At 34.9% G+C, this 25346-nt stretch overlaps 2 protein-coding genes across 2 annotated transcripts; one reads left to right on the top strand and one right to left on the bottom strand.

Moving 5' to 3' along the window:
• Positions 1-2228: 2228 nt before the first annotated feature.
• On the top strand, positions 2229-3722 carry LOC108989846 (metalloendoproteinase 2-MMP-like). The gene has a single exon (XM_018963607.2). It carries the CDS (start codon positions 2435-2437, stop codon positions 3551-3553), a length of 1119 nt encoding a protein of 372 aa, XP_018819152.1. The 5' UTR covers positions 2229-2434; the 3' UTR covers positions 3554-3722.
• A 2673-nt stretch (positions 3723-6395) lies between these two features.
• Positions 6396-7124, bottom strand: LOC108989784. Its single transcript, XM_018963526.1, has one exon. It carries the CDS (start codon positions 7122-7124, stop codon positions 6396-6398), a length of 729 nt encoding a protein of 242 aa, XP_018819071.1.
• Positions 7125-25346: the final 18222 nt, after the last annotated feature.

Below are 25346 nucleotides of genomic sequence, written 5' to 3'. Positions count from 1 at the left end.
TTCACTTAATAAGACTCACTTAAATTCAACTAATTTACACCCTAAATAAGGTTAAAAAGGGTCATTTCTTTTGAAAACGTGACATATCACGTACGTAGTTCTCAGATGAATTGGTTTTCTTTCTCAATAATGATACTTTACGTAGTTGTTACATTACATAAGGATTGAAAAGGACGTTTTGAAAATAAAGAGTCTATTTTTTTAAAGTCAAATCCATAGATTAATATGAATTTTTCCTTCAGTTTTAATTATGGAGAAATGGCTCTCATGCTTACGTCGTAGCTGCATTTGATTTGTGTGCTTCTCACGACTTTCTCCATGTAGATATTATATTAATTTTGAACCTGTAATTTAACTCCACGTGTATATGAATGGAAGCTACGCCGCCTTTCAATTGCACTTGGAAAACAAAAAACCTCTTGGTTCAACCTCCAACTTTGACCGCTTTATCTGTCCGTTCTTTAATTTTTTTTTTTAAACAAAAAGGAAGATGGTGAGATTAGCGTAGCTATCCTTTCTAAATGTGATATTATAAGAGCTTATTTCTGCTGTGAAATATTCAGTTTGAGCTATAGCTACAGTCTAATGGGCGAATTTGAGCTGAGTACTTTTTATTGCTTGTCCGTTCTTTAATTTAAGTGCTAGTTTAGGAGTTAAGATGAGATAAAAATTTTATAAATAATAATAAAATAGTTTATAAATAATAATGAGATAGTTTGAGATTTAATTTAAATGATGGTTTGGAGGTTTAGATAAGATAATTTTTTTATAAATAATAGTGAGATAGTTTGAGCTGAGTACCTTTTAAATTTTGAGAAATGATAGAGAAAAAGTTATATAAAACATATTATAAAATTAAAATATTATTAGAATATAATTTTATAATATTATTATTGTTTGGATATTTGAAAAAATTGAATTATTTTTTATTTTTTGTTTGGAAGTTTAATATAATTGTAATGATTAGTTTGAAAATATTTTTGTATTTGAATTATGTTTGGAAAGAATATGAGATGAGAATTTTAAGATGTGATCTATTTCTAAACAAGCCCACTTTTCTACCATTTCCAAGTCTCAAAATATTTTTTTTAATTTAAGAAGACAAACACACATATATATTTATACGAGAAATGATATTTGTAGTCGTGAAGTGTATAAGTATCATATAATTTTTTTTATAAAGTGTGAGTAAATACAAGATCCACATGAAAAAAAATATTTTTTTAATAGTAAATCTCAATAATTTAAAAAAGATTATGCAGTACTTGCACATTCCATGATTGTATCTAGCCTTATTCTATTTATTATATTTATTAGTAAAAAATGTTTTTTATTCATCTCAAATTATAATTTCTTATTTATTTTCTATTTTATTTCATGTTTAAAATCCACTCTAACAGTGAATATTATTTAATTTTATACAATTTACACATAATAAGTATCTATAAATCTTATCTATCTCAAATAATATCTATTAATATGTCATTTAAAAGAGGATTTTCGCCACTAAAAATTATATGTCTTATTTGTTAAAGATAAATGTTTTAGTTATAGAATAGTGTTATAAAAAAGTTTACAAACTAACGTAATTTGTTATAGTATAAATTCTTCGTACTCATTTTAAAAAGAAATACAGTTTATAATTAAAAAAATAATTTATTTTATATAAATTCTAAATTAAATCTCTTATTTTAAAAGAATTATGCGACATCTTAAAGAAAAATGTTTTAAGTAATATTGTGAATTTCAGAAAAATATTTAAGAATATAAAAAAATGAATGAAAAGAAAAATATATATAGCTTCAGCCTTTCAGGAGATCGTATACGGCGCCATTTACGACGTCACGTCCTCGTTTATTTCTCGCAATTATTTTCGTCTGATTTTATCTTACTTAATTATTATAATTTTTTTTAATTTTTATATAAAATAAAATAAAAACTTAAATTTATAAAATTTTAAAATAAAAATAATATTAAAAAATATATTTTAATAATATATTATTTAATTTTTAATTTTAATTTTAAATCATCTCTTCTTAAATTTGCGAAAACAAACGTTATTTACGTCTTCAATCGTCAAAAGATATAAAATTATAAAAAGTTTAAAAACACCAATATTTTTATATTTTTGCGCGTTCAAACCATCACGAACCGGAACCTTCCAAAGTCCGAAGCAGACATACTTTTCAACGCTAAAGATATGCAAAAAAATATTGAATGCATTTTCTTGACGAATACGATCTCCTGAAAGGCTGAAGCTATATATATATATATACGATTCACTTGACAACGACGACGAGGAACTCGAACATTTCAACCCCATTCTCTCTCTCTCTCTCTCGATTATTAAGCCCTCCTTCTTGGGTTTCACAGTTTCGATTCATTAGCCGCCTAAAAAAGATCAAAGCTTTTGTCTGAATTCTCTAATTTAAGAATGAGAATCATCTGCTTGTTCGCGTTTGCAGTTGCAGTGTCGTTCTTCCTCTCCTCCACTCCAGCCTCTGCTCGTTTCTTCCCCAATATCACATCTATACCGCCGTGGTTAAACGCCACCCATGGCGCGTGGGACTCGTTCCGGAATCTCTCCGGCTGCCACCCTGGCGAAAAAGCCGACGGCTTGTCCAAGCTCAAGAACTACTTGAAACACTTTGGTTACATCAACTCCTCGTCCAATTTCACCGACGACTTCGATAGCGACCTCAAAACCGCCATCGAGACATACCAGAAGAACTTCAACCTCAACGTCACGGGTGACCTCGACCCAGAGACCGTTCAGCAGATTGTGCGGCCCAGATGCGGCGTCGCTGATATTGTCAACGGCTCCACAACCATGAACTCCGGGAAAACGACGCAGTCGTCCAACGCTACGCACATACACACCGTCTCTCACTACACCTTCTTCCCCGGCAAACCGCGGTGGCCGCAATATAACCGGGACCTTACCTATGCATTCCAACCGGAAAACGAGCTGACTGACGTCGTCAAGGGCGTGTTCACTCGCGCCTTCAGCCGGTGGTCAGCGGTGACAGCTTTGACATTCACACAGACGGACTCGTTGGCCGATGCCGACCTCAAGATCGGTTTCTTTGTGGGGGACCACGGAGATGGAGAGCCGTTCGACGGTCTACTCGGAACGCTGGCCCACGCGTTCTCGCCTACAAGCGGTCGGCTCCACCTGGATGGAGACGAGAATTGGGTGGTATCGAGTGACATCACCGAAGCGACGGAGACATCGGCAGTGGACCTGGAGTCGGTAGCGGTGCACGAGATCGGGCATCTTCTGGGGCTGGGCCACTCCTCAGTGGAAAACGCGATCATGTACCCAACGATCCCGTCCCGAACGAGGAAGGTAGAGCTGGCCAGCGACGACATCTTGGGGATACAGGAGCTGTACGGAACAAACCCGAGTTACAACGGTTCGACTTCTACTACTACACCGTCCAGCGAGAACGAGGGAGACACTGTTTATGGCAGTTCCGCCCAGATTTCTGGTTCTTTGTGGGGCTTCAAGGCTGCCATGGCCGCCGGTTTTGGCTTATTGTTGGTCTTGTAATTTCTTTTATTTTATTTTTTGTTTTTTACTAGGTTTATAGTTCTATTCACATACATATGATTTGATTTGATTGGTGGTAAGTTTAGTGGTACATATTATCATGGAGAGGCAATTATTTTAGTGACTCTTGTATATGATATCTTTTCCATACCCGATTTTGATTTTATAATACTAATAATATAGTCTTGTTTTTTTTTTTTTTGTTTACCTAATTCGTTGAATTTGTTGGTCTTAATATTTAATAAGAAGGTCTTGTTAAGTTCACGGTCGAAGTCCTCTAATTTTGGTGGTCAGATGCCTCTGATCTTGAGGCTCTTAGGGTACGTTTGGGTATTGAAAAGTGTTGAGAATATTTATGAATAGTTATGAGTAGAGATTGGAGTGAGTTTGTGGGTCCCATTGAGAGTATTTTGAGTTGTTTGGATGTGTGAAGTATGTTGAGTTGTTGACTTTTGAGTAGGTAGTTGAAAAATGTGTGGGTCCCATAAATATTATAATGATTTATTTTTAATAATAAATATTATAATGATTTTATTATAGTGATTTTTTAATATTAATAAATATTATAGTGATTTTATTTTACTTTTATATATAATAATGATAAATATAATAATGATTTTATTTTTAATTTATATATAATAATGATAAATATTATAATGATTTTATTTTTAATTTATATATAATAATGATAAATATTATAATGATTTTATTTATATATATATAATAGTGATAAATATTATAGTAATGTTATTTTTTATTTATATATTATAGTGATTCAATTTTTAATTTATATATAATAGTGATAAATATTATAGTATTTTATTTTTTATTTATATATAATTGTGATTTTATTTTTATTTATATATTTTAGTGTTTTTACTTTTTTTTTTTATATATAATAGAGATAAATATTATAATGATTTTATTTTTTATTTATATATTATAGTGATTTTATTTTTTATTTATATATTATAATGATTTTATTTTTTATTTATATTTAATAGTGATAAATATTATAGTAATTTTATTTTTTATTTATTATATATTATAGTGATTTTATTTTTTATTTATATATTTTAGTGATTTTATTTTTTATTTATATATAATAGTGATTTTATTTTTTATTTATATATTATAGTTATTTTATTATAGTGATTTTATTTTTTATTTATATATTATAGTGATTTTATTTTTTATTTATATATTATAATGATTTTATTTTTTATTCATATTTAATAGTGATAAATATTATAGTGATTTTATTTTTTATTTATATATTATAGTGATTTTGTTTTTTATTTATATATTATAGTTATTTTATTATAGTGATTTTATTTTTTATTTATATATTATAATGATTTTATTTTTTATTTATATATTATAGTGATTTTATTTTTTATTTATATATTATAGTGATTTTATTTTTTATTCATATATTATAATGATTTTATTTTTTATTTATATTTAATAGTTATAAATATTATAGTGATTTTATTTTTTATTTATATATTATAGTGATTTTTTATTTATTTATATATTATAGTGATTTTATTTTTTATTTATATATTATAGCGATTTTATTTTTTATTTATATATAATAGTGATAAATATTTTTTATTTATATATTATAGTGATTTTATTTTTTATTTATATGTAATAGTGATAAATATTATAGAATGTTTGTGAATAGTTATGAGTAGAGATTGAAGTGAGTTTGTGGGTCCCATTGAGAGTATTTTAAGTTGTTTGGCATGTAAAGTATTTTCAAAAGTACGAGAATACTTGGAAAGTGTTGAAGAACTTTTAGTACCCAAACATTAATTTCTGGGTATAGTCATGGCTAGGATGATCTCTAGCTAGCTAGGATCGGACCCCCACCGATATATAGTGGATGCTTTTGAATTTTGATCCTTCCGGTAGCCATGCATGGAGATAGAGGCACGAATATTATGTGACATAGTTGGCGAGCTACTCATGAGATATTTGAAGTTTTTTTTTGAAATAAACCACAATTTCATTGCCAAATTAAGAAGTCGAACAATATTGTTTAATTATCCTAATTAATCTCATATATAGCTGGAAATAAAAGCTAACTGGACCTTCTTTAATTCAAACTTTTTCAGTGTCATAGGACAACAAGAGCTGTCTTGGCTAATACATGTACCACAGTACTGTTTCTTTCTCTATGTGTAAATTGAACCTTCCAGTCTGCCCCAGCTACCAGATAAGAGAGCTTTTATATCTTCTATGATGTGTCCATACCACGACAGATCTTCATGAACACAGTTGATGGCATTGATAATGACTCATCTCCTTCCAAAAGCACCTTATTTGAAAGCAAGTTCAGTATAGATTTAGACTATATTTGAATGTTCAGATGAGTTAAACTGAGTTGTGAATAATAATATTTTGTGAATTTCATTGAAATGAGCTTAATTTTTTTAAGTTGAGATAAATTTAAATTTTTAGGTTGAAATGTATGAATTAAGTTGAGATGAGTTTAATTTTTTTTATAAGAAATTGAAAAAATAGTAAATCCCATCAATAATTAATTTGAAATGAGTTGAAATCGATTCGTGCAGTCGCTTTGAAAAAGAGTGAGATCCACTATTAAAAAATTAATTTTTTTTTCATATGGATCCCATATTTATTTACTTTTTTCAAAGTGACTGCACTGCACTTACACACTCACGACTGCAAGTATCATTTTTCTATTCCAAACACAACCTAAATTCTTCTCTATATGTTATTATGCTGCTGGATGTGAAAGACGTACAGACGTTAATTCTTTTGATCAGTAATAATACTCAAATTTTTTTTTTGAATATTCAAGCTTTCATCATTAATTTAGCATATGTTGGATACAAAGAGGCCGGATTCCCTCCATTGTTATGCTCTCCTGAGAGAGTTTTAGTACATCCTTAGCTAAACAATGAACAATACAATTTGAGTTTCTAGATATATAAACAACCAATCCATACTCCAAGTTCTGAAGTTCAGCCTTGATGTCTTGTATAATCAATCCTACTGAGCTCCAGTCCTTTGCCTCTGAGTTGATATCTTTGATCACATTGAGAGCATCCCCTTCTAACAATACTCTTGAAATGTCTATCTGTTTACAAAGGAGAATTGCTCTTAGTGCAGCCATTGCTTCTGCAAGTTTAGCATCAGGAAAAATGCACCTTGATGATCTCAGAGTTGCTGTTATCCTTCCTTCCCAATTTCTGATCACCACTCCCACCCCCATTCTGCTGTGTACTCGGTCGACTGAGGCATCCCAATTTGCTTTGTAAACGTTGAGTGGTGGAGGTCTCCAAGTAGTTAATCCAGTAGGTCTTTCATTGATCAAGTCCACCTTCACCCTGTCATTGGCTTCTTTAAAGTCTTTGGTCGACTGAAGAGCTGCTTGGGCTATCCGAGATGGGTTCTCAAACTTTCCTTCAAACAAAAAGGCATTTCTTCTCCTCCACACATGATATGCTGTACAGGCAAACAACTCTACATCCTCTTCACTGAGTATTGCTATTACATGTTCCACTACCTCTTTGAAGGATTTGAACCCAACCTTCATTTTCTGAAGTCCTCTAGAGTTGACAGACCATAATACTCAAATTAAAGGGATGAATTCATGGGATTTGCACGGGATATATATATAATATATATGCAAATTTTCTTTATTGTTCATGGCATGCGTTGTGTATATATCAGCAATCCTATATTTTTAAGAGAGCACGATATTAAAAATATACTACAAATAATTAACGGTCTATTTAAAATTGTATCAGAAATCTTAAAAAATAATTAAATAGCTTCAAAAACTCTTTAATGATAAAATTAAGTTGTTTGATTGTTATATATTAAAGTATTTTTTTCATCTCAACAAAACTAAAAAATACGTTTAAGAAAAAACATTATTAATTTGATGTTTTCTCTCAAACGTACTTTTCTTGATAATACTGAACGTAATTTCAATTTTACATAAGAGTATCAATGAGTGAAAAAATCCTTAGAACTTTATGATAATTATATATTTGCCCTTTGATTTTATCAAAGGCAAAATGTTATGAATATTAAGTGCAATTGTATTGCTGTTTTATTTAGAGTACTGCTACAACTACAAAATAATTACATAAAACAATTACACAAATTGACGTGACTTCATCTAATTTATTAGATCTATTTTACAGTAAAAGTAACTTTATTATCTGACGAACCATATTAAATCATGTCAGTTTATGAGATTGATTTTGCGTAATTTATTTGTGGCTAGAGTATTTCCTTTTCAATTATGCATTGTTGAATGGATTTTTCTTCATTATATTTTTTGAAAATCCTATTAAACTATATTTATTGTTATTTGATTACAAAATTTGATTTCTATCAAGAATATGATCCTTATTTTTAAAAATCCAAATAATTATTATTTTTTTTTTGTCATTTCTACCTCAAAAATCAATTTTCTTTTTATATTATTTCTAAACAAATGTAATATGTTTGAAATTGCTTTAGATATATATATATATATATATATATATATATGATTTCTAAACAGTAAACAGTTTTAATAGGAATTCCAAACATGCACTAGATGATTTATCTCTTTTGATCAGTTTAAGCGTGTGGGACAAATAATAATTTCACATTGTATCAGATCAGAAGTTCTAAATTTAAACTTTAACTCTACACTTTATTTTATTTAAGTAAATATTTCACTTATTGATCCATTCATAATCAAGAGTCATTGAGAGGTTGTTGTTTGATAGATTAGAAAATGGAGGTGCAGCTACTAGCTAGCTATGTGAATGATATTTTAAATTCGGTCCAAAATATCAAGAATTCAATCATTTCACTTCACGTATTATATATTTTTTTACTTGGTATCATGTCCAACAATGCAATAAAAGTAAATTAAAGATACTAGAGCATATGGGTGTCCCATACATATTAAAGTCTTTGTTACAATAAAACTAGTGTACTTTGTAAGGGAGAAGGGAATACATGAATTAAAAGTACAATTATAGAAAGTGGTGGTTTGGTTACACAACATCAAATTATCTCATCTCATCTCATATAATTATTACAACTTTCTTAACTTTTCATACAAAATATAATAAATAATTCTATTTTTTTTAAATTTCAAAATAAAAAAATATTAAAAAATATTATTATAATAATATTTTATTCAAATTTTAACAAAATATCCAACTTTATTTCATCTTAATTGCGTAACCAAACGAGGTTGTGCTAATTTGCAAGTTAGATACCTCAACTTTTATTGCCCGGCCCTCCATGTTCTCATGGAGAAGCAAGAGTTTAACATGATAACTAGACCAAAAGATCAATAATTTATGGCCGGACTTGAAGAAACACATCATGTGACTGTACCATGCATGTCCAACAGTCGTTAGGATCGGTTGCAATTTTGCCACTATACCTGAATCTCATGCGCTACTCAATTGCTAACAGTTCTAAGCCCATCTAGAAAGATCGACACAATCGATCTAATGAAACTATAAACATGCATGGAAAGAGGGGGGAGAGAGAAAAAGCAATAGAAAGGGAGGGATCAAGAGCCACTCCTTCCCCCTCTTAGGGTGGTTCAAAGAAGAGAACTACTTCTTGTGTTTATATTTTTAAACAGAGGAAGAGGATAGAGCGAGGAGTACTTCATTGTGAAAACAAAATATATGGAAACCTGTCAATCGACATTATCATTGTTATTATATCAAAGAGAAATTATATTTCTAGTTCGTGTAGGTTCTGCGTATTCCATTTAAAAGAAGTGGGTAAATCTAGAATCTACATAAAAAAAATTATTTTTTTAATAATAGATCTCACTTTCTTTCAAATAGTATGCGCAGCACTTATACATCTTAAGACAATATCTATGATTAGTCTATATCAAAGCATGCGGAAGAGATTAGAATATGACTCATTCGTTATTGACATATTCTATGTATAATTTTTAATAAGTAGCATTGTGCCTAATCCAACTATATGTATATATATATTATGACATGCAATAATAAACATAGATTAATACATAACATGATGTAATGTACGTACCTGTGTGGAAGAGGTTATTGTACGTGTTTGCATTGAACTCACATGTTTATCACACAAAAAACCATTTTGTTGATTGTTGACTTTTACACATGCACGACTTTGAATGATCAGCTCGACTTCTAGGCTGTGTCCATTGGGGAGTAGATTTTACTGATCTTCTCACAAACATAGGCGAATTTTTGGTATCATTCTTGTCTCTTCCTGTTACAAGTCAGAACTCATTCCCAAACGGGCTGTGTTTTTGTTTTATGTTCTATGGGCATCACGATAGTGAATTCCATATATAACAGAATAAAAATTCAATACTTAATTTATATTTCCAAGTACCTTACTGCTTAAGCTAACTTTAAGTACTCTTTAAGGGTTTACAAATTAACGATAACTATTCCTCCAAAAAAAAAAATAACGATAACAATATAAATTATGAAACTCTTTATATGGTTGAGATTGATTTTAGTCACACCACCTTAATTTCTCTTAATTTATATATAAATTATATATATATATATATATTTTAAGAAGAGGACGGTACTCCAAGTTTATTGATAACCCTCACTTTTGATGGAAGAAAATCGTGGTTACAAACGGATACCTGGCGGCTACAAATAAGCATAAAGGCTCAAACCCAGGAATAAAAAAGCACTAAAATTATAATTCCATAATACAACATTAAACTAAAAATAAAAAACTATACAAACATAGCAAAAAGGACCACACAACTCGCAAAAACACTGTTAGCACCTGCAAAACAGAAAAGCAAAACAATACCAAACAAAACAAATAAGCAGAATACATCAATAACAAATCAACAATGAAGCGAAGGAATGCCCAGCTTGTCCAATCTGATGATGCCTCACAGCATTCTCGGTACTTCCCCAAGGCCTTGCCACTCCATTTGTTGGCCCATTGCGCCATACTTTGCAAGTCAATCATCAGTTTTATTTCCCTCTCTGAATATATGTCGAATTGAGCAAACTATAGAACCATAAGAGCAAGAATTTCCTCCCAGAAGTCTTCCAGATACCAAACTCCACATCTTCTTTTCTTCCACCATGACACCACCACTTGAGAATCAAGCGCAATATCCACATAACCAATCCCCATATTATTACGAACTTTAAGACCATACAGAAGGGCTAGTAATTCAGCTCTATTATCGACCCAACGTCAATAAGAAAAGCAAATGCTTGAACCAAATTACCTAGATCATCTTTGATAATACCACCCACCCTTGAAGGCCCAAGATTACCAAAATTGTTGCCATCTATATTTAACTTGAACCAACCTTGACTTGGTTTTTTCCAGGCCACCAACTGAGGATTGCGCCTTGACAGGACTAAAGGCGGAATAAACAAAGAATGTAAAACCTGAGTATTATGTTTGGAGCATTTAGAAACCTTATGAATGTCTTGACAAATCTCCCTAATCCAGTTTTGAATGGATTGCCCCTAAGGACTCTAATCGACCCTCCATGCGAGCAACACATTTGTGACGCCAAAGGCGCCAAGAAAGAAAAGAAGGGAGGAGCCCCACAAGAACCCCCACTTGGGTAGAAGAATTAGCATGTCTAAACCAAGCCTCTACTGTCGCTCTCCAATTGCCACCGACAAGTAAACCAAAAATACCACCACAATAACACCACACCCTATTAGCAAAATTTCCTTGGAACAAAACATGATTTTGGTCTTCATAATTTCCTTCATCGCAACAGTAACTCCTAGGCACAATGAGGGCACCATTTCGATGAAGGCGATCATCAACACTAAGAGCATTATTCCAAGCTTTCCACATGGAGACCGAAACCTTCAAAGGAAGCATCTTATGCCACACCTATGTATGCCTCGCCATAATGGAAACCCTTACACGGATACAATCCCAAGCTGATTTGATAGAAAAACAACCACTGTCATGCATTGTCCAGATCAGCACATCTGGCCCCCTCTTACAAACATAAAGAGCATCAATAATATCCTCCACATTATCATGCCCCATCAACTGAACCAGCAAATCCATGTCCCACAAGTCAGACATTTTACACTCAATAACTTTAAGCATAGGACGACCCATGATCGGGATATCCTTAAATAAATGGTCCTGATCCCTCCATTGATCATACCAAAAGTAAAGATTACCTTCCCTAATACGCCACTTCGAGTTATCTTGGACTAACGGAATACTTTTAACAATCATCTTCCAAAATCTCATACCCTTGTTCGTATCAATAAGAGACCAAGGTTTGGAACCCACATATTCACCTTTAAAGAATTGAGCCCAAACAGAATTACCTTGGAGTAGATTCCAAGCGAATTTCATATGCAAAGCCCTTTGCATATCATTTTGATTACATAAACCCAAACCTCCTTTTACCACTAGTTTAGACATTTTGTGCCAAGCCACCCATTTTTTCTTCACTTTCCCATTTGCCTCACCCCAGAAAAATGTACTCATCAATCAATGTAACTCTTTGATAATGGATTAAGGAACCTGTAAAACAACAAACAAATGCAAAGCAATACTAGAAAGCACATGCCGAAGTAAAATAATGCGACCTCCTGAAGAAAGAAGCTTCATCTTCCAACCACTAATTTTATTCCGGACTTTATTAAACATCTCCACCAAATGAATGTGGTTAAGCCTCCCCAAAATAATAGGCATCCCTAAATATTTTAAAGGAAAAAAAACCTTTTGAAAAACTAGTCATACTCATAAGCGCTCTCTTACGACCCAATAAAATTTTTTGAGAAAAAAAATTGCTGTTTTTTCTTCATTAATCCTTTGGCCTGACCACTTCTCATATGTGTCTAAAACAGATAATAACTCCAGAATAGATCTTGTGCTACCATTGGTAAAAATCACCACGTCATCGGCATACATGAGATGAGAAATTTGAATCATACCTCGGGCTTGATAAAATTGACTGAATCTATTTTCCACCACACTGTTCTTTAGGAGTCTAGAGAGAACCTCTTGAAGAATAATAAACAGATAAAGGGAGAGAGGATCCCACTACCGCAAACCATGACCGCCTTGGAAAAAACCTTTAGAGGTCCCATTCATCATAACAGAATACCAAGGAGACAAGAAGCAAGCCCAAAGTAAGTCACATACCTGAAGGGAAAAACCAAAGCAATGAAGAACCTCCAACAAGAAGTGCCAGTCAACTCGATCATACGCTTTAGCCATATCCACTTTAAGGATGATATTACCACCATGAGATTTCTTATTAATAGAATGGACAATTTCCTGTGTAAGAGAGATATTCTCAAATATACTGCGTCTAGGAATCAAGGCACCCTATTCAAGAGAGATAATCTTCGGAAGAAGGGTTGTCAAACGATGAACAATGACTTTAGAGCAAATTTTATAGAAGACCAAACAAAGGTTGATGGCCTAAACTTGTCAAAACTTGTAGGCTCTTCAACCTTCAGAATTAAGACAATGAATGAGGCTAAATAGAATCTCGGCAACTGCTTAGACAGGAAAAACTCTGAAACTGCTTCCCAGACATTCATCTTCACAATCTCCTAGCAACTTCTGAAGAAACCCGCTCCAAAATCGTCCCGCCTTGGAGAGCTATTAGTCAGAATAGAGGAAATAACTGCATAGATTTCTTCCATAGTAGGGGTACAATAGATACGAACATTCTCCTCACCTGAGATAACAGGAGAGATTAAGTAGGAAAGATCTGGAATTTCTCTTAGAGAATCCGCTTGAAGAAAACCAGGCAAATAATTAGCGGCACCTTGGTTAATGGCTTTCGGCGAATAAAAAATAGCCACATCCGTAGCTCTGATGTCAGAAATACGTTTACGTCTTTTATTAGCCAAGTAAGCATGGAAAAAAACGAAGTTTCTGTCCCCATCCACTTTCCATTTTACCTTCGCCATTTGCGCCAATTTAGTATCCTCTTTACTCCTCTAAGAAGAGAGTTCTGCAACAGCCAAATGAAGCTCCCTATCAGCATCTTCATCCCAGCCCTGAATTAAGCTACTTTCAAGCCTCTCCATGTTCTCTTCAAGCTGATTAATTCTGGCCGAAGTACGACCAAAGACCCCTTATTCCAAGCCTGGAGAGCCACCCAGACTTGTTTTAATTTATTAGTAAGCTTTCATAAACCCATACCTTCAACTGCTACCATCCAACCTTGCTGAACACAAGCCAAAAATTCAGGATGATCAACCCACATCTGCTGAAACCGAAACAGAGGAGGCCCCCATAAGAGAAAATATTTTTAGTTAACTCAATATGCATAGGACAATGATCAGATGTCGATCTCGATAAATATGAACAAACAGCATTATCAAATCTTGAAATAAGAGAGGCATCCAGAAACACACAATCTAGCTTTGCCCAACTTCTGGCTAACCCACGTTGCCTATTGCACCAAGAGAACCTTCTACCCTCTGTTTTCATTTCAAGCAAACCGCCTTGATGAATCCAACTATTGAACTCTTCCATAGCAACTTGAGGCCCAGGTCGACCACCCCTTCTTTCCGAGTTAGATTGAATAACATTGAAATCTCCTGCAAATAAACAAGGCACAGCCCCAAGACGAGTCAAGCTCAGGTCATCCCATAACTCCTGCCTTTCTAACCGAGAGCATTTTGCATAAATGAAATTGCATAAGAACTGTTGAGAACCCGTACCTACACGAAGAGAAATAAATTGAGAACTGCTATGAACAACTTGAACCTCCACAATATTTTTCCAAAAAACCCAAAATTTTCCTCCAACTTTTTCATTAGAACAACCATTCTCAAATTGCAAACAATGCATCAGACTTTGAGCTCTATCAACCATTCCCTTCTAGGCGTAGCTCATCCACATTAGGTAGAACTTCTTCAACTTGCACCACTGTATCCTGCCATAAAACCCATGTAGCCTCACCCATGGTCTATGTTTCCACAATGACCACCCCAGCTATATTATGAACATCATTGATCAAATCATGTGCAACCATAGGAGCCATATATTGGTCCTGCCCAATCGCCATATCACCAGCCTGAGTAATTTCCAATCCAGTAACCACAACCAACTGTTTTTCTTGATTGCTCATCAATGGGTCCCCTGTTTCGAACAGATTTTCCTCATTTTGTTGTTGCTCCACGATATAAGGTTCTTCTTCCTCCATCTTTTCCTGTTGAACTTATGGATTTTCTCCTGAATTAGGAACCTTTTTCCGAACCCAAATTTTTTTCCCAGTCATCGCCTTAAGAGCTCGACATGTCCAAGAATTATGTTCCTTCACCTTGCACCTACAACAGAATGTTGGAAGTGTTTCATAGATGATTTCTTGTTTCCGACTCAATGCCTATCCAGGAGGCCCAATCCAGAAATAAGGAAGAGGCTATTTAGAGGCATCCATGACCACACAAAGACGAGCTCCATCAGTCCGAGTGACGTACTAGGTTGGGTTATCACGCCGTTTGAAACTTCCAATAGGAGCAGTAAGTATACGTAAAATGGAATCGTGGTAGAAATTAGGAGGCAAACATGGAAGCACAATCCACCGAGACAAAAGCTGGTTCTTTTTCTTCACTAAATTCAGTCGTCCACTGGAAAGCCCGATAATTAACGCCATCGATATCACAGGCTTCACGCGATAGGGCTTTCAAAAAATCCTCCTCAGAGGACATGTGCATGAATACATTCCGAGGACGCCTCATTGCAGATACAACTAGTGTGCCTTCTAGCCCCCATCCGTAATGAATGAATGCCCGAATGGCGTCCAGAGAAGGTCATTGTTTAAGGAATTTCAAAACAATTGAAAACCTAAATGGTCCTGCTGATCTCTATATTTCTTCCTAGGAAAATTGGAAGTAGACTTCTCCGTCAATGGTTTTAGACGCATGGAACGAAACAGAGATCTCGGATAGAGCTTAAGGCACCGCCGAGATGAGGTCCACGAACCGACAACCTGCTTTGGTTGCCATGCAGCCTTACGTGAAAACCCTTATTCGGCAAAAAGGAGAAAAAACCCTAGCAGAGCTCAAATGTCGACTTTGTATACGTACACCACATACTTATATATATATATAATCATCTTTCTAATTTTTTTTTTATATTTATGTCGTAGGAGCATCCAGATCCAACTTACCATACATTTTTTTTTTACTAAAATATGATAAAAGATTTGGCAAGTGACCAGTTTACAGCATTCGCATTCGGTGCCCTAAACGTCATTTTTCCCTTTTAATTTGGGGGAAAGTTTAGGGCTTTTACCTCAAACTCTCCTCCATCCGAATCCCTAAAATAGGGTGTTTGCATTAGGATGCTATAGTGGATCCCTGTATAGTTGCCTACAGCTCGAATGTATCTTCATGTTGGCTACAGCTCATTGCTTCCTCGTCTCTCTCCCCCAAACCGTTGGGTGCCTTCGTCTTTTTCGCCCATCTCTCGCACCGTAGTCACCATTGACAACAACCTCTCAATCGATTCATCACTGTAAGTATCCCTATCCCGTCTCGCTTTCCTCCATTGCTGGGTTCCCCATTCTCATTCGTACACACTATGGCGATTCGGCTTCATGCAGCTTTAAAATTTCATCCATTCAGGATCCTCCATGGCTGTTTACACTGAGCTTCTCTATCCCATTTCACTAAGAATAAGGTTCCTTCATGGTTGGATTTTCAGATCCAATGCTTGACAAAAAAACCCTAGATTTCCTTCGGGTTTTCAGATCTCCTACGAATAAATGCTTTTCTAGGATTTTTGTTGCACTGCCTTTCCTCAATTTCTGTGATATCATCCACTCGGATCGTGAAGGTGAAAAGGGAGGCAGTCTAAAGGAATTTGTCATTTTCTTTTCTTTTGGAGTTGCTTTCACACGGCTAGAAGGGCCTCAACTGTTTGTGAAAATGTCCATTAAAAGTTGTGTCAAAGTGACCATCGTGTACTCCATTAACCCCATCTCGAAGGTTGTTGATGGCCCCCCAAGCAAAGACTACAGTGGTCGAAGAGAATTATAGTATTGTGAGTAGAGTGATAAGTAAAAAGTGAGGGGTCAGCAGTGCTACGAGAGAACCCATATGCAAAGAGAAAATTACTAAATTTATCAAAAACAGGCACGAGGAGCTTGTTTTAAACTATATAAATCTTTGTTTAATTTACAAATGTGCGAGGAAAGAGTAGGATGGATAAACCTGGAGGTTGACCCATAAAAACATATTCTTGTAGATTATCATGGAGAAAAGCATTCTTGACGTCAAGATGGCGAATGTCCCAACGATGAAAAAGAGCTAAGGTAAGGACGATCAGAATGGTGCCAGGTTGGATGATAGGAGAAAAAGTCTCTATATAGTTGACCCCATCCATTTGATAGAACCCTTTCACAACAAGGCGGGCTTTGAGTGGGTCGAGAGATCCGTCAACATTGATTTTGGTCTTGAAGACCTATTTACTATGGGTGGCCAGCGGGCCCTACCCCCGCTGCCCCGCCCCACTTCCGCTCTGCCCCCGCATGGCGGGGCAGACAACCCCGCTCCGCCCATGCGGGGGCCCCGCCCCCCGCCCTGCATCTAGGGCCCCTAGCGGGGGCGGGTGGCGGGGAGGGCTCAACCCTGCCCCACATTTCCCCTGCCTTGCCCCCGCTTACATTTATATATATATATATATATATATATATTATATACATATATATAATCATAAATATATATTTATATTTTATAAATTATGTATATATAAATATATATTACAATTTGTTAGACTTGTTCACAAAATATGCATTGACAAATTTAAAAACTACATAGTTTAAAAATTAATATACTACAATTTACACAAAATATGCACTAACAAATTTAAAAATTACATAGTTTTTAAATTATAATCATATTTACAAAATTTAAATTTATAATTTGGATCTAAAAATGTATTTTTAATTATTTTTGCACTTAGAAATAATTTTAAATCAAATAAAATATAGTGTTTTTTTAAGTGAAAAGAGGCGGGGCGGATTGGGTCCAATCCGCCCGCATCCCGGGGGTGGGGTGCCCCGCCCCGTAGTGGGCGGGTAGCACCCCTACTATTTGCAGCCAATGACATCCATGGACGGGGGGTGCATGTGTTGTTGTCATGGAGGGCTTGGATTTTGTCTTGCATAGCCTTGTACCAAACAAGATGTTTGAGGGCGAAGCTAACAGTCCTGGGTTCTTGTGGAAGATCAACAAGAGTATGAAGATTAGCATATTTATGGTTATGTTTGTGAATCTTAACCTTGGAGCGTGTAACCATGGTGGCGAGGAGGAGAATGGGGGGAGTTAGCCACTGGTGATAGTGGTGGAGTCGCAGAAGCGTTTGTCTCACAGAGAGCGTCACTCCACACGACACTACTAGAGGATGAAGTAGGTGCGGTGGGTGGGGTGGGCACAACTATCGTAGGAACGAGAATATCAGTATTAGGAGGAGGGACTTGTAAGGAAGAAGAACTAGCAGCACCTATAGTGTTAGTATTTGATATAGGATAATGCCATTGATGGAACGTAGATAATACTTGAGCAGTAGAGGATGGGATATGAAGGTTACCGGGTTGTTTAAATGGGAAGGTGGATTCATCAAAGACGGCATGTCGGGAAATGAAGGTTCATCGAGAGGGAGGGTGGTAGCATTTGTAACCTTGATGGTGATCACTATAGCCCATGAAGATACATTGTAGAGTTTTGGGATCAAACTTGTTATGTTTGGTGTTCGATGTGTTAGGATAGCATTTTGAGCCAAAGACACTGAGTGAGGTGTAGTTGGAAAAATGAACATAATGGACAGAAAAATGAGAATGAAGGTCAATGGCGGTAGAAAGGAGGCGATTAATTAAAAAGACAACAGTAGTAAATGCTTCTATCTAGAAGCGTTTTGGGACGCCACTATGAAAAAACATGGTCATGCCTAATTCCCGAATGATGCGGTGTCGGTATTCGATTGGGCCATTTTGTTCAGGGGTATGGGGGACATGAGTATTGATGTAAGATTCCCTCTTGCTGGAGGTGTGAGTTGAATTGGTGGTTAGCGAATTCGCCACCGCTGTCAGATTGAAAAATTTTGATTTTTTTGTTAAATTAACATTCAATGTATTTTTCAAATAAAAGAAAAGCATTAAAAAAATCAGATTCTTTTGCAAAGAGGGATAAACCACGTGTATTTGGAAAAACCATCAACTAGACATGTATAATATTGAAATTTTCCAATCGATGAAATTGGGGCAGGGCCCCACATGTCACAATAGATTTTATCAAATACATGAAGATTAGGATAAGAGGAGGGTAGAAAAGATAATTTGCTCATTTTTCCTAGTTGGCAGCTCTCACAAATTGAGGTGCCAGTATGCTTGCCGATGATTTGAATAAGACCTTTGGAGTGAAGAACATAAAGAGTAGAGGCTTGGGGATGATCCAACCGTTGACGCCACATTTCTTTGGGGACCGATCGAAATCGGGTGTAGAAATGAGCTTCAACAAGAGGAGATAAGATATACAAGTTACCCTTTCGTCGCCCGTTCAAGATTGTGCGATTGGTCACTTTGTCCTTAATGGAGAAACCAATACTATAAAATTCACAAAGCGAAGGATAATCAGACGTTAATTGACTAACAGATAAAATATTTTTTTCAAGATCAGGAACTAATAAAACATCTTTTATTTTAATTTGAGAGGCACCAGACCTGATAATAGTATCACCAATATGGGTGATTTCATGTAAAGTACCATCACCAACAATAACAACATCAATACCAAAATAACGTCAAAGATTTTCAAGCATACCTGAATTACCTGTGCAAAGTGATGAGAAGGGCTAGTGAGTTGGATGGACTGGGTGAAGCTGCACCCGTTAGAGGAGAAATTTCGATCACCTTGCCACCGACCATTGTGCCTTGTCTTTTTGTCCATAAAAGGCCATAGAAGGGTTAGAGAAAGAGTCATGGAGATGAGAACGAAGTTCATACCCTTGGAGGAGCGGCACTAATTCAGTGTACATCGGCATCGGTGGTTTGAGCATAGAGGTGGTGAAGGCTCGTACTTCGGTCCAAGGTTGCTCAGGAGAGAAAAAACCTTCATTTTATTCTCCATGGGTCATCTGATTGCTGCAAGGTTATCACATAGGGACTTAAACTGCCGAAGGTGTTCCGCAAGAGAGGAGATCGGCTCCTTCCTCAAATATGAAATCTGTTGGGTGAGATGAAATTCTCTCTCCTGAAAGACTTGTGCGTATGCGGCTTTAGAGCTTCCAACACTTGATTGGAGGTGTCAAAACCAACCACCAACTCGAGGGCTTCTTCGGACAAAGTCCCAATGAACCACCCACGGAGGAGACGATCGGCCTTGCGCCATTGAAGGTATGGCTGACTTAATTCTTGCGGGGGGGTTAAGGGAGTCATCATTAGTGTTTGGGTGGTGGGGGGGAGTCACCAGTGAGGTGGTCGACTAGGTGATCTTGACTTTCTGCCAAGGCTAAAAGTTGCTCCCTCCATAAAGGGTAATGTCCTTCATTGAGTCTGAGTGTGACAAAATTGTTAACACTCAGTGGAATGGAAGCCATGATAATTGAGAGGAAGACTCTCTTGCACTCTCACACGGCTCTTGATACCATAAAGATAATTAGATTCCAACTATTTGTGTAAATGTCTCACACATCGTGAGAGCATATATGAGAGCCTTCCATTATATATAGTGTGTGTAAAAATATGTAAAAGGAAAATACAAGAGAATATGGAAAATAAAGAGACGTTACAAAGAAAATTAGAGCAGATGATTTTGTGTTAAGTTTCCATATATACAGTTTGTAGCCATTGGGTCTGTGTTGATGATATGTGTCTCATTTTTCATATGTGGATTTGGAGCCGTTGGTTCCTTGTGGGTATTTTCAATAAGCAGTTGTAAGATACTATAAAGAGGATTGTATCTATAGCTAGCTATATATGGCTGCATGAGTAATGTATATCCATCATGGGTTCTTAGCTGTATATTATATGTAAATGAGAAATGTTTTAATTATAAAATTTTTTTATAAAAATAAATTCATAAACTGACGTGACTATAAATAAGATTATATAATTATATATTTTTATTATAAAATAGATATAATATATCATATAAAATTATATTAATTTATAAATTTATTTTTATATAATTTTTTAGTAACTATAAAAGCAGCAGCACTTCTCTATATAAATACAATCACGAAAACTGACGTGAGCTCAGGCGGGAAAAAGGAGTATTTCTACTACTTATAATTAGGGGTGTAAACTCAAACCGAAAAACCGGAAAACCGGTCTGGACCGGATTGAACCCGACCGGTTTTACCGGTTTTGAACCGGTCCGGTCCGGAACCGGTTTTTAAAATGTAAAAACCGGCCGGTTCCGATCCGGTTTCGGGATTTTTTGGCCCGGACCGTACCAGATCGGACCGGTTGATTAAAAAAATAAAAAATAATATTTTTATATATAAGTTTTATACAAAATATTTTATATATATTAAATATTAATATATATATAAGTTTTATATATAATGTATAATTATAAATTTTTATGTGAAATTTTATATATATTCATATATGAAATAATTTCTTATTATAATTTATAAATTATTATATAAAATATTAATACTAAATCACTAAAAGTTTATAACTAATACTAATATATAACTTATAACTATACCAATAGTCTAATATTAATACTATTATATAGTCTAATATATTAATAAAAGTATAAAACAGTTTTTTTAAATCAATTTTTTTTTTTATAAACAAATTTTTAATGACAAATTGTGAGACTTACATGTTAAAAAAATTGAAAAACCGGACCGGTAACCAGTAAAACCGAAACTACTGGTTTAGGAGGGTAACCGGTACGTAATCGGTTTTGAAAAATACAAAACCGGTACATACCGGTTCGGTCCTAGATTTTATTCAAAACCGGACCGGACCGGACCGGTTACGCCCATTTTTTAATTTCGTACCGTACCGGCCGGTACGGTCGAAATTTTTTGTTTCGGCCGTCCGGCCGGTACAGGTACTACATGTGTTCCGTACCGGTCAAAATACCGCTCGTACCGGATAGTACTGGCCGTTTCGGCCTGTACCGGCCTATATTTCGGCCGGTACCAGCCGATATTTCGGCCTATGTGTTTTTTTTTTTTTTTTCATTTTTTCAAACTACAAATTTATTTTTTAACCTCTAATTCTGACTAGACTATTTACAATTTTTATATATATGTATTTATATATAATTTATTTATATATAAACTATTATTTTGAAATATAATTTATATATATATTTATATATATAATTTATTTATATAAAGACTATCCCGAAACGCTATCCCGAAACGGTACCGGTATTAAAATATTTCGTTTCAGTGCCTTGACCGGTACGTCGTCCGGTACAGTATTCAAAACATTAGTTACGCCCCTACTTATAATAATAGGTAAACATACCTCTGTTATAGGACCTATTACATTCGATCTTCATAAAGCCTAAAATCAAAACGGGGAAAGAGAGATCTCCTTATAGGTTGTTCTTTGACACCCCATGAAGGGTCCATAGGCTTTGTGAATGGAGCTTAATTTACATGCCATGCATGGATTATTAATGATCAACTTGCAGGACAAAATTAAACTACCAAATGAAAATAATTTTCTTGGGCATCCACATGTTCGCACATATTGAGAGCTTTGAAGCCTGGTAGTATCTAAACATGCCTTTAATGTCTTTGGTAGCTGTCTGATTCGAAGCAGCTAGCTTATGATGCTAGCTAGGGATTGTAAACTTCGAGGCCAAAAATATATATATATATATATATTTAATTAAAATATTCTCTCGGATTGTACAATAATTTCACGTTTTTCCGACATCGATGATTTTGATCCTTTTGTACTATATTTCACCATGCATGTTGACAATTATATTTTTCGGACTCGGTTCCAATCAATTAGCTGCTGATCCTTTTTCTGATCCGGTGGTCAGATCATGGCCTATAAACAAACGTGCTGCATGCGGTGATTTTGAGTCCATTGCTTGTGAACAAGAAAAATAAATTATTATAGGAAACAAAGGAGACATCAAGGTTTTATAACTTGATTAGGTGGAAAGATCACCTTATACATCCATGGATCTAGATAGGGCTGAACAAAAACCCAGCAAACCCGACCCGACCCATTTTTCCAAATTAGTCCAGTCTGAAAACCCGACCTGTTTGCTGTTAAAATTGTAAACGGGTATTACTTGTTGCATGATTTTAACTTATTTCGATTTCTTATTTTCAGTTTATTTTTTATCTCTCTCTCTCTCTCTCTCTCATAGTCGAAAACTATCTCATTTTCTTCTTTTTCTTCGTCTGCAGACCGTGGCATCGTATCCGTAAAAGTGCACACAAATCAATTCGTTTGAAAGTTTTCATCAATGGCTGTTGTTGCTAGCTTTAGAAATGAAAAGCTAAGATTTGACTTTCATGATGATTCTCGAATATTTTGAAATATTTAAATAAATATATATTTGTTGGAGCTATGCAACAACATCGAGCTTAGAGATTTGAAAGGTATTTTAGGAGTTTCGTGTGAAACTATTTTCTATGGAGAATCGAAGAACATCTGAAAGTAGTGTGTTCAGTTTTTTTATTTTTTTTTATTTTTGATTTTCTCTTATGGGTTTTTCTTCTGGGTTTTTCCATCTGATTTTTTCTTCTGTGTTTTTCTCCTATGTTTTTCTTCTAGGTTTTTCCTTCCGATTTTTTCTTTTGGGTTTTTTCATCCGATTTTTTCTTCTATCTCCTGTGTTTTTCTTTTGGGTTTTTCCATCTGATTTTTTCTTATGTGTTTTTCTCCGACTTTTTGTTCTATGTTTTTCTCCTGTGTTTTTCCTCTGAATTTTTCCATCCGATTTTTTCTTCTATGCATATGTTTTTCTCGTGGGTTGTTCCATCCGATTTCGATTTTAAGATGATTATCGCGTGTGTCTAATTGTGATTTGGACTGGGTTATGAAATCTCCAAAAACAAAAACAAAAACAAAAAAACAAAAACAAAAGCAAAAATTCCGGTAATCAATTAACGGGTAATCGGTATGTGAAAGATTCGGGTTGGGTCGGGTCGAAAATTGGGTTTCCGGATCAGATTGATGAACAGCCTTAGATCTGGAGGCGAAATAATTATAGATGGAAGTTTAATACAAGTTCTCAACTCCCATTTGCACTTTGTTACCATGAGAAAATGAAGAAGATGAAGTTGGGGAGCAAGAACAAGAAGTTATCCGTCTTGTGCCAGAAGTCATATTGCCAAATCTCTCTTCTTTTTTTTTCTCTCTCATATTTTGGCTTTTATTTGCCTTTCTTTCCTTATTTGATCACCATGAAAAGGAAGAATTTATAGTCGAGTTCCTCGATCTCTGTCTGTGCATCTTCCAATTAGTTTATTGAAGCTTTCCTAGTTAACTTTCATCATCACCAAACAGAACTTCAGACATATATCCACAGTTTAGAAGTAATAATATTAATGAGAATTCTGGATCCGATATTCGATTGATAAAAACAACTACAAAGATTTTTTCTATAGGCAATGAAAAATAAAAGAAAGTAATTAATTACGATATATAATTTGTAAATATTGTAAGTCAAGCTCACTTTTACATCCCCAGCCACCTTTTCATGATGCCCATTACTTTTGTTTTCCACTAAAACATTGCACCAAAGGGACCTATATATATATGGCCAATGCCTCGATATCCACTCAGCTAAAACGTCTTAAAGTAGCTGATACCTGATAATGCTGATCTCTTAATTAGTACTGGAATCATGTGCCTTCTAATTACTTGATAAAGCCCTGTTCGGCTTTTAATTATACACAAGATCATCAGGTGTAACCTGAAAAAAGAGAACGGAAAAGACAAAGTCCGATGAAATTAGTCTTCAACTTTTTTAATTAGGGTCAAACATGATCAAGTAAGTGAGTATAATCAAACTATACTGCTATATATATATATATATATTTATATATACCTTGAATATACATGCATGATTTAGAACTGTATGCATAGTGCTCGAATCCAATGCCAACATCACGACGAAAAGTACTCATCATGAATCTTTGAATAAGAGGTAACGCAAAACCTTGTCAGTTGTCGACGACACTGGCTAGCCAGGGTGAAAATGTACAATAAATGAACAAGGCTTGCATGCTGCAGGCCAATATACTAATTGTGACATTTATTTACCTCCTAACATCATGCTAGCGCGCTCTTTTCTTATTTATTAATTTATTTCTTATCCCTAATTCACACCACTCTCAAACATTGCTTATAATATGCTGGCAAAAAGGCTGGATTAATACAGATCTACATCTCTGATGCCTCTCTCTCTCTCTCTCTCTCACTCTCTCTCTCTCTCTCTCTCTCTCCCCCCCCATCATGCTGGCTTCATGATGATGATTCTCTCTTGGGAAAGATTGTAATGGTCCTCAAACCGTCTCCGATCAGAAATATAGTTGACACCACAACACTTTCGGAATTCCATTATTTCTTCCTTGAAAGCGAAATACAACATCCTGAAGCTAGTAATCATGATCATGATGGCCGAACGCCTCTTCGGGTTACAGTCATCATTTGTCCCTCAGTTTCATCAATATCACCACTCCTCCATCTCTTACGACCCACCGGCACCAACCGCACCAAAACTACCACCCTTCTCAAAGATTGAAATAAGAAGAAAGAGAAAGAAGAAAATACAAGGTTAGGAGATCAAGAAGAGGAAAC

This window comes from Juglans regia, chromosome 16 (genome assembly GCF_001411555.2).
Source record: "Juglans regia cultivar Chandler chromosome 16, Walnut 2.0, whole genome shotgun sequence".
Classification (NCBI taxonomy): domain Eukaryota; kingdom Viridiplantae; phylum Streptophyta; class Magnoliopsida; order Fagales; family Juglandaceae; genus Juglans; species Juglans regia.
This window is presented reverse-complemented; position numbering and strand designations above follow the sequence as displayed.

Excerpts from the sequence above, each read along its gene's own strand:
- LOC108989846 (XM_018963607.2), top strand. The coding sequence starts at position 2,435 with ATGAGAATCATCTGCTTGTTCGCGTTTGCAGTTGCAGTGTCGTTCTTC.
- LOC108989784 (XM_018963526.1), bottom strand. The coding sequence starts at position 7,124 with ATGAAGGTTGGGTTCAAATCCTTCAAAGAGGTAGTGGAACATGTAATA.